We start from the raw sequence: 11,042 nt of genomic DNA, 5'->3' as shown, positions 1-11,042 counted from the left end.
AAAAAAGACAAAAGACAGTCTCAAGTAGTCCAAGCTAGCCTTGAACTCCTTCTGTATCCCACTCTGACGTAGTACACTGGATTCTCTCTGTGCTGCTGTGCCTACTTTGTTTTAAACTCATCATACCTTCTGGCAGTCGAAATAAAATATATTTTTAAAAGAAAAAAAAAAAAAGACAGTCTCAAGTAGTCCAAGCTAGCCTTGAACTCCTTCTGTATCCCACTCTGACGTAGTACACTGGATTCTCTCTGTGCTGCTGTGCCTACTTTGTTTTAAACTCATCATACCTTGAAGTTACTGGCAGTAGGAATGGAGAAAAGGGAACAGACAAAGGTTTATGAAATGGTATAGAAGCATTTTATAACTAGATATAATAGAATTGAACAGTGATCCAATACTGAAGTAATGAGTTTAGGAGGCATGATTTGAGTGGGGTTATATATGGAGGAAGATGATGAGTTCAATTAGCTAATAGTAAATTTAAGGAGTCTGTAGGGTGCTTTTAGTAAGTGTGTAGCAAGGAATTGAGAATAAGGGACTAGTTGTAAAGATCCATCCTGGAATTCAATTAGGAAGTCAGGAGAATATGAATAATAGACATTAAAAAAAAGTTGAAGATAGCTATTTTCTCAACAAAAGAAAAATCAGAGCAGAGTTTGTCTGGTGCAAAATATTATCAGATATGGGTATGAGAAGTAGAAACAAAAGGTGTTTTGGGGGATCTTCTGTTAGGGGCTGCATGATTCCTTAACAGAGATGTTAGGGAACAATAACTTCTCAAGAGCATTAGTTATATGCATTGAATGAATCCATCAAAATATAGATGATTACCTTTGTGAATCAGCAATTAATGTGTTGATCTTGGTATAATGTAAGACTTCCTGTGTTGCAAATTAAACTTTTTCCTACCAAGTATTCCATTTGTAGAAATTGCCTTACTTAAGTGTATTTTACATTATAGTTTGTGGGACCTCTAAGAAAAGAGTTTCACTTTGGGAATTCTGAAAGCCCTCATATGACCTCAAAATTATACATGAATGTGGAAAACAGGGTTTGTAGGAAAGAGAAGTATAGCCCCGAAATGTTTTATTCCACCGACTTCCTCTGAAGAGCCATGGATAAGTAGAGGTCACCCTGGGGAGAAGAGTAGAGAGAGACTGGAATGAAAGGAGGAGGAACTGTCATCATCCAGGGAAGCTGAGAACAGGGAGCGGGTAAGCCAGCCTGGGCGCCCAGGGACCTGGTGAAGACCCCACAACACAGAACTCTGCAGGCCAGGCCGAGTGGGCATGCAGGGATGTGAGATGAGGCAGAACGTGGGCAAAAGTGAACCAGAACAGGGGGCTGCTGAGCTACAGCACAGAGCTGGGTACTGGGTATTCATTTCTTTGTAAGTCAGTCCCCTCTCAAAGTTATAAGCTAAGCAAATTCAGATAAAGGTGTGTTGAGGTGGTTTGTCTACCTGCATCAGGAGCATGACACCCTAAAGAGAGTGAGGGCAGGTCAAACAGAGAGCAGGAAGGAGAAAATTTAGTGGGACAAAATGTGAGAATATAGAATCACTGGATATACTGAAAAATGTGCTGGCATCTCAACAGCACTAAACTTTCAAAGTCCTAGGAAGTAGGATTGAAAAGGTTAGTGCATTGTCGCCTTAAGAGAAAGGCAATAGTCACAGCAGCTTTAAATGAATTATAAGGTCAGAGGCCTACAAAGGGTAGAAGAATGAAACAGACGTAAATATTAGAGGGTAAATGCAGTCATTTGTGAGAGATATGCATGACAATGAGGGCTGTGAGCAGATATGACATGAGGATCCTTAGGAGACACCACGTGGGTGGGTGCTGGCTTGAGTCTTTGCGTGTTTTTTTCTTTTTCTTTTTCTTTTCTTTTCTTTTAATGTGGAAAAATGTGAATGTGTTTACTATAGGATGAGCAGTGAAGAAGCAATGCTTCAACACGCATAACAAAGGGAGAAACTGAAGACCAAGTTAGGCAGAAGGAGGAAAAGTTTGATTAAATGGAAAAATGGTAAAAGTGAATAAAAGAAGTAAAGCTCTTCTGACATGAAAGTAAAGAAAATGGATGGGTACAAACATTAATACGGAGCAGTAAGGTTAGTACATTTGCTTCAAGAGATACCAGAAGGCAACTATAAAATCTGTGTTTAGAAAATTAAATCCATTGACCAAGGTTAATGGAAACAGACTAAGCAGGCAAATTGTAAGAGAATAGTGTAACTGGGCCAAGTGTGGCGATACATGCCTTCAATCCCAGTGTTAGAACAGCAAATAGCTCCATAAATTTAACAGGTTGAGATTATAAAATCTCTAGTCTATCTGCTGGAAGATTTACCTTTCCAGTTTCACTGGTCAATCATCTGGTCATAAGACTACCCTTAAGAAGGCAGGTTCACCTTAAGTCATGCTAAATAGATGCACCTAGTCCATTAATGAGATAGTGCATTTTTGTGCCTGGAATCCTGCATCCCACAGTAGAGTTTCTGGATCCAGCGACAGACACGTAGGTCTCTGTCACTTTCTTCAGAAAAGCATAATCTCTCCTTTTCTTCTTCATATCCGTTGTCTAAACATGCTTTCTTTAATGCTTTGGGCTGCCCCAGCATCTTCTTTTTCTTTACTTTTTCTTTAAAGCTTCCTTCTCCCAGCCATGGGGCTGCCAGTCAGCCCCGTGTCTGGCCTCCATGCAGCTCTAAACCTCCACGGCTCCATGGCTTTCTTTCCTTCTCTCCTCCATCCTCCCCCTCAAGGCAGCAGTCAATTACCAGCTCTCCTGCCCTGAGAATTTTTCTTAAAATTTTTCTTAAAATTGTCCTAAACCTTCCATTTGGGTCCATTCTTAAAGGGTCCCAAATGTTCTAGGACTAAGACTAAGAACCTTCTAGGGGACGCTCTTTCTTCCTGTTTCACCAGCAATTGGGAAGCACAGGTGGGTGGATTGCTATGAGATTGCTGTGACCAGCCTGGGATGGTCACAAAACACAAAGCAAAGCAAAACAAAACAAAAAGCTGACCTTGAATCTACACCTCTGCTGACTAGTTTTCATAGTACTTAGAAGGTGCTATGCATGTTATTAACACAGAAAAGTAATCATCAACCTTGTCCATTTGTGAACCTGGCGAGCTACGGTAGCAGCTGGCTTGACAAAATATGCCAATGGTACAGCAATGGCAAGAATATTATGGGAGTAACCAATCACCTTTTAATGGGCTTTAAGGTATACTTCACCACAGGTAGTCCACACCTGACATTTATCATGGTAAGAATCTTTGTCTACACAAACCATGGGCCATATGGGAGAATATATTACAGTCATTCTGCTAAATAAACGTAATATTAAATTAATGCACAATGACTTACTGTCCTATCCGTAAGTTAGTACACCCCTCAGCTCTAACCAAACAAGACTCATTCTTACAACAAACGGTGGTTAACATAGAGACCCACAAAAAGCCAGAGTGCAGAAGATAAGAAATTCTGGAGTGTTCAGACATAAGTGGAATGCCTATATCACACCTTCCTCTCTAAAGGTTCAGGGATCCTTGCAGAATAGAGGATGGAAAGACTATAGGAGTCAGAGGTGGTGATGAATACAAGGAAACTGTTTTCTGGACACCACAAGGCAGTTGCACATATGAACTACCAGTGCTTGTGACAACATGTTCAGGCCTGTACAAGCAGAAGCAAAAAAGAAGCCCAGCATGGATGGGTGAGTGGGTAGGAAGCCTCTGTTCTAACTGAGAATTGGCTATTGATGGATACTGGGCAAGAGGGAATCAATTTTCCTTACTGGTGTGATATCTGGTAGGTTGGACAGACTCCAGAGTACAGACTCCTACCCTTGGGAGCCCTTGAGAAGTAGGAATTGGAATTGATATGCCTTTAAAAAAAACAAAAATTAAATAACAGCAAACAAACAAATAAAATGATAGATAATAATAGAGGACATGAAATCGTGGGAAGAGTTTTCCATGTGATCAAAATAAACTGTATGAAATTCTGAAATCAATAAAAATTATTGAAAAAGAGGATAGCATATACTTTAGAATAAATTTAAACAAGATTTTTAAATCTCAAGGTTACAGGCACTCCCTGACTACTCTTGCAGAGGACCTGGGTTCAGTTCCCAGCACCTACATGATAACTGACAACCGTCTGTAACTGGGATCTAACACTTCTGGCTTCCAAGGGCCTTGCATACACTTGGTGCACTTGCATACATACAAGCAAAACACTCATATGCATTTTTTTAGTTTTAAAAATATCTCAAGAAAAATCAGTTTGGGGCTGGAAGATGGCTTAGTGGTTAAGACCACTGGCTACTCTTGCAGAGGACCCAGATTCACTTCTCAGTACCCACATGGCTGCTAACAACAGTTTTTAATTCCTATTCTGGGGGAATTCTATGCCATATTCTCACCTCCATGGGCATTGCATGACATGAGTACACTTGCATATATGCAGGCAATATACTCATACACATAAAATAAAAGGAACAAATAACATATTTTTTAGAACAAAAGATGTTCAAAGGACTTATAGCAGATATTCTCTGCTTGTATTTCAAAGATCTTTCAGTGTGCGTTCACAAGGTGGGTCCTGTGCCAATCCTGAAGTCCTTCCCATGAGAATCTGCCAGGGAGGAAGACCAGCAAAGTTCCAGGAGAGATGGTATTGCCTCCAGCACAGAACAGTTTACTCCTGGGAAATTGTATAACAAATACCCCAGTTCTTTCATCACTTATCCTACACGGTTTTGCTACGCATTTAACTTCACTCGAAATGAGCTGTAAATGTATGAATTCTTCAAAATATTGATGATCTTGCTCTTCCTATACCACCTCTCACTACCATTAAAATAAAGAAAAGGAAGGGAAAGAGGGAAGGAGGGAGGGAGAAAGGAAGGGAGAGGGGGCAGGAATGAGAGCCAGAGGAAGGAAGGAAGATCAATAGAAGGGCAAAGGAGGGGAAGTGAGGGGAAAGGAGAGGAGAGGAAGGGGAGGGGAGAGGACGGGATGGACAGGGGAGGGGGAGGGGGAGAGAGGAGAAAATAAAGAGTATCTTTGAGTTGAATTCTTGTTTCAAGGTTGGCTTCTGGGAAAACTGAAGTTAATAATGGAGCTCGATAAGTGAAAGCAAAAAACTTGCCAAGTAAGTAGCATAAGGGACTACTTAAACGGGGAAACTGTGAGTCTACATGGAATTCATTTTCTCCGTTCTCAGATTCCTTTACAGTCTATAATAACCTGCAGTAATGGGTGGCTCATTTGAACTAAGTACTTTGAGGGATAAAAGAACAGGATTTGGAGCGAAGTCTACAGAAATGCTAAAAGAAATTCAATCTTGTGTTTGCAAAAGTTGAGCCCTTGGGCAGGTAATGATGCTAATTTACTTTCACATATTTTTCAATTTTAACATTACTGGTTTGTATTTTAGTTTTTCTGATATGATTATACTATCTAGAAGAGAAATGTGATTAATATTTCCTTTGTTTCTTTCTAACTAGGCAGAATGTACTGCTGTGACACTGATTCAACTCCACAAAATTGGCCACAAGGATCGTGCCATTACGTGTGATGTCACCTCCTTTTTCCCCTTAAGGACAAATAATCGATTGGAAATACAATGTGGGAGAAACATAAATGATTCTCACTAATGCTTAGCCATCAAGGAGTGCAAAGAACATGAAAATGATGCATTTTCTGGTGGTGATTTTCAAAATAGTTGGCACATTATTTTTTGCTTATTTTTTATTTTTCAACAGAAGAAGCTGACTATGGTTGAGCTTATGCATTTAATTAAGAGAAAAAAAGATTTGTATTCTTTAATTCAGTTCTACCTTTGTTACAAAGTGCAAATTCTGACTTTGTGCGATAGTCTTAGTGAGTGAGACTGCGGAGTGTGAATGCATATAAATTTGAACTGGGAATTGCAAGCATGTATACAGGTGTCATTTACATCTAACACCACTGAGTTTGGGCTGACTTTCATTTGCTATGAGGACTATCATGTTCACATGATTTTTTTCAGAAAGTATGAACTTTTGTATATAATCTTCTGATTATTGAATTTTATTTAAAAGCTATGTTTTCCTAATATGGCAGATTCAGAATATGGTAAGTAGTTGATAATAAATTATTTTATAACATTTGTGTTATACACAAAACAAACAATAAACTAAAATTCATGTCCCATGTAGTACTCAAAAGGCAGCAAGCCTCTTTACAACAAATACAGACTGCAGACTGGAGTTTATGGCTCGAGTCTGTTACCTAGAAGGTGGATAACCTTCTCAAGATCTCACTTCTGCTTTTTTCAGCCATTAGAAATTTGAACAATATTTTCTCTAACAATTCTCTTAACTTTAAAATTCTGTATTAAGGGATGGAGATGGCTCAGTGCTTAAGAGCATTGGTTGCTCTTGAAGAGGACCCAGTTTCAATTCCCAGCACCAACATGATGGCTAAAAACCATCTGTAAATGCAGTTCCAGGGGATCCGACGCCCTTTTTTGACCTCCACAGGCACTGCATGACATGGGTACACTTACATGCAGGCAATGCATTCATACACATAAAATAAAAATGACGAATAAAATATTTTAAAATCTGTGTTAAGAAAAAAGTGGTACTATTGAGCAAAGTTGTAACCAATAAAGCAACAGTTGTAACATAACCAATAAAGCAACATTTCTTTGGAAAAAGCAGTCATTTTGAAGAATATTTAATTATTCAGGGTTTGGACATTGCAGCTATTGTTTTTGTTCCTTGTTACATATTATATTTATATAATTTGTAAATATATGATTGGTATATGGTTAAAACATTTGAAATATATGGAGATTATACACTGTAAAATATATGTAACTGAAATTTCATATATATATATATAAATAAAAGATTATATGTATCTTAAAACACATGTAATTAGAGTCAACCCAATGGAGTCATGGACCTGTATTATTTCAGTGTTCCAGATGGAGTAATTTTAAAGTATAACTATTTGATGCAGAATATTCAAAAAAGCAAGAGTATTTTACACCTTTGAGGTCCTTGGTTTTGAACCCAGGGCCTCATGAATGCTAGGCAGCTGCTCTGCTACTAAGTCCTAGTCCCTCAAGCTAGAATTAGCAAGTGAAAAATAGGAAAATAAACCAATTTACATATTTATTATCATGGAATTGACAAAATACCAGCTTTCAGAATTATGGATATAAAAGCTTTTAAGAACATTGCATAATTAGTAATTATTAACTTATTTAATAATACATGTCTATTAGACTGCAGCAATGTGACAGCCATGAACCAATTGTTAAAATAATGAAATCAATTATTCTAGTGGTAAACAAAAACAATACTTCCACTCTTTCCAAATTATGCTATTATTCCAAAATAAATTGAAAATTGATTGGTATAAGTTCATAAGTAGTGTTAGTGTTTTATACGGAACACTGAATTTTAAATTTTAAGAAGAAAAGCATTGTAAAAATTTAGTGCAATGCATGACTGCTTTCAAAATTACCTAATTAAATTTCTATCAATTAAGCTAGTATGAAATTTTTCAGAAGTGCTAAACTTTGGCTCTTCAATGTGTCCAAGCCCCATGAATGCAGGCTTTGTGCTCTACCTATTGGACGCAGGGAAGGGTACAGAAGCAGGGAGGGTAGGCGGTTTAGGTCTTCAGAATTGCCCTTGAAGGGACTGTGGCTCTCGGTGTCACTGTGCTTTACTTTGTTCATGGCTATAATGTGAACAGGCTTCCTTTATCCAGAGTGCTCCTGTCCAAATGCAAAGGTAAAAAGCATGAGCATCAGGATTCAGTGTACCACTGTGGGAAAGAGAGGAAAATAAATCTTTCCTCTTTTTAAGATGATTTCAGGTACATTTTGCAGCATCAGAAGGCTGATTCATCCAGATGGAGTCAAATTTCACACTTGCCTTTGCAGCTTCTCCCATCTTCTGCCACTTCAAATCCATCCTTACAGTAGCATCGTGTACTGTTTCTGACCACTGCACATTTAAACTGGCAATTCAGCTGCTGACAACTGGATAGCAATTCTGTAGAGGAAACACAAAGATAATCTCTGTATTGAATTGCACACATACAAATATTGAAATTTAATATTGTCAGTGCTCAGCATTTAACTACAAAATTATAACAGTTCTCCAAGAATGTTTCTGTGATTGATTCAAAGAAGCAGAAACCTATGTCTAGTTTCTTAAAATACATTGGTTTACATTTATTTCAAGTGTTGCTAATAAAATTTAAATTGATCTGTTCAGTTTTCTGCTTGTTAGCATATTACTATGTTCAAAGTCACAAATCTTTTCAAATTCTTGTAAATTAAATTATTCCAAGAGGCAAAGTGTCAACCTGCTTGTTGGTTTTCCCCATTCAACGCTTCCCAATCTGACACATCAATTGATTTTCTATCTTTTGTTATCTTGTTTTGATGTACCAGTCCATGTGTAACCTTCATAGCAATCAATGCGAATATATTTTACCTCAAGAATTTACTTTTCATTAGTAGAAAATATTAAAAAAATACTGGAAATAAAATGTTTTATTATGCCAGAGCTTTTTCAGAAGAAATACATCATTGAAGACGCAGGTTAGCAAAACTTCAGAGTTAATCAGGATTCAGTGTAATGCTGCGGGAGGCAGTGAGGACACCTATTGTACAGTTTATAACTACAGAGTCTTCCTGGCCTAGAAAAAACATTTCAGTGGAGGACATGACTGATTTCCTGTCTGAAAATATTGTTTAAATTAATTATAACAATGCAATTTGTGTTTTTTCTGTAGGATGAATAATGAATTCTGAAGACAAAAATTAAGACTCAAAAATTAGTGGGAGCTTTAGAAATAACATAAATTACTGAGACAATGAATAAAAAGTAAGAAAAAACACCTCTGGAATATTCTAACTTGAACACTGGGCATTTTACTAAGATATTGATTACATATAGTGTTTTCTCAGGTCAATTACTTTACAGTTATGTCATAAGACTTTCATACATCTCTTATTTTTAAAAATATTTTATTTATTATTTTTATTTTATGTGTATGAGTGTATTGCCTGCATGTGTGTAAGTGTACCTGTGTTGTGCAATGCCAGTGGGGTTAGAAAAGGGTGTTGGATTCCCCTGGCACTGGAGTTAAGCACAACTGTTAGCTGCCATGTGGGTACTGGGAATTGAACCCGGTTTCTCTGAAAGAGCAGCCGGTGCTCTGAACTGCTGAATCCTATCTCTCCAGCCCCACTTCTTACCATCTTAAAACTTGAAATTTCGTTCTGAATTCTCACTCACGTGTAATAACCTTGTTTCTTACTTCTTGGAGGAAGCTGAAGAGTTCAGAAGAGATTGTCTAGGTTTACAAGCCCATATCAGGCCACCTGTGCAAATTTTTGTCCACCTGTCTTTCAAACATAGCTGAACTCATGTTCAAAGCTCCCAAGCCACTGCCTGTGCACAAAACCTATCTCCTCTCACCTCTTCAAGAGCATCACTTCAGCTGTGCTCCACTTCCTACCTTCATCATCGGTGTTTCTGTTCATATTAGCTCCAAGGTGGCAAACTGGAGCCTCATTCTATTCATGTATAAAGCATTTATTAATGAATCACAGCTATACTGATATTCATATACAGAGTCTAGGTGATTCAGAGACTACATGGTCCACAGAGCTTAAAATATATACCCTGGTTTATTACATAAGAAGTTTTCTCAGTGCTATTTTAGTCTGTTCTCACTACCAAAAATTATTTTTATTTTTTCCATCATACAAAGACTCTAGTTAGTGCCTAGCTAGATACCCCTGATGTTACTATTGCCAATTGTCTACTCTGTATTTCATGTGCACATGTAGAAGCATGCACATATGAATATACCCATTCTCTTCATGTATTTCCAGTTTAATCCTATCCCATTTACCTTCCTCAAGGGTTCCATAGGAATGCCTCATCTAACCCTTAGTGACTTTCACGCTGCTAACTGCAGTGGCCTTTCCTAGTCCTTCATCTAATGAGATCAACTCCCAGCTAGTTCTGCCTTCAGTCTACCAGGCACTTGGCTTTCCTCCCATCTCACAGCCTCTTTTGCTGGATTCGCTTTTTTCTGTTCAACCTGAGGTTGTAGTGTACAGGTGAAGAAATTATCGTTGTTTGGTTTCTTTTCTTTTTTTCCCCATCTGTGCATCACTAGTTTGAAACAAAGATGCTCTTCTTGATCTTGAAACTTAGTTTTGTCTTCCTAAATTTCGAGTTTTCACAAATTAAATAATCAATGAAATTCTACATTAAATACTTGTATTTTTGAACTACCTAAAACATTTTCTTAATGTGATTTCAACTAATATAAAACTCAATCATACATAACCTGGATGCATGAATATTGGATTTTTTCTAACAACATGTGAATACAGTTTTTATTCATTATTTAATGCACAAGACCATGCATTTAATCTGAAAAGGCTACCAATATGAAACATGGGTAAATGATTCCTTTATAATTTCAGCTATCCTTATTATTATATATAGCTAAAAATTCTGAAATCAGTCTTTGAATATGGAATTCCATTGTAGCCTTACAATATTTTATAGAAGAAACCAGTAGTTAAAAACTAGTCCAAGATTATACTGTAAATGTATCACCAAATTTTATAATAAAGTTAATCAGACTACAAAGTCTCTATTCTTGAGAATAGTTCTAATTCTCACTCTCCAACCTGAGGGAGGTTAGAACCATGTAATATCATGTTATTAATTGATTGGTTGTGATTGTTGTTTATCTCTTTAGTATTAACAGTTTTCTGTCTATATAGCAAGTAGTTCATAATTTTGTCTTCAATCAAAAATCAATAAACTATCTTTAGAGTGAGAACTAACAGTATTCATCATTTCTTGCCCATTAAATAAAGTTAACTACCAAAGACAGTTCATGTACCTCCAAAAGTTGGGTGACTGAGTTGTCAGTCAGGGGAAGCAGTCCAAACCAGGCCTCAGCCTATATGCTCCTTCAGTT

At 37.3% G+C, this 11,042-nt stretch overlaps 1 protein-coding gene across 1 annotated transcript in view; it reads right to left on the bottom strand.

Moving 5' to 3' along the window:
• Lrp1b (LDL receptor related protein 1B) overlaps nucleotides 1–11,042 on the bottom strand; it is a 2,166,816-nt gene that overhangs the window by 1,198,778 nt on the left and 956,996 nt on the right. Inside the window, exon 4 of the mRNA XM_008825194.2 lies at nucleotides 7,958–8,077. Coding sequence (XP_008823416.1) covers nucleotides 7,958–8,077 — 120 coding nt within the window. The remainder of the gene's footprint in view (nucleotides 1–7,957; nucleotides 8,078–11,042) is intronic.

This window comes from Nannospalax galili, unplaced genomic scaffold (assembly GCF_000622305.1).
Source record: "Nannospalax galili isolate Female #2095 unplaced genomic scaffold, S.galili_v1.0 scaffold87, whole genome shotgun sequence".
NCBI classification, from domain to species: Eukaryota; Metazoa; Chordata; class Mammalia; order Rodentia; family Spalacidae; genus Nannospalax; species Nannospalax galili.
The sequence above is the reverse complement of the archived record's forward strand: the minus strand, read 5'-3'. Positions and strand labels throughout refer to the sequence as shown.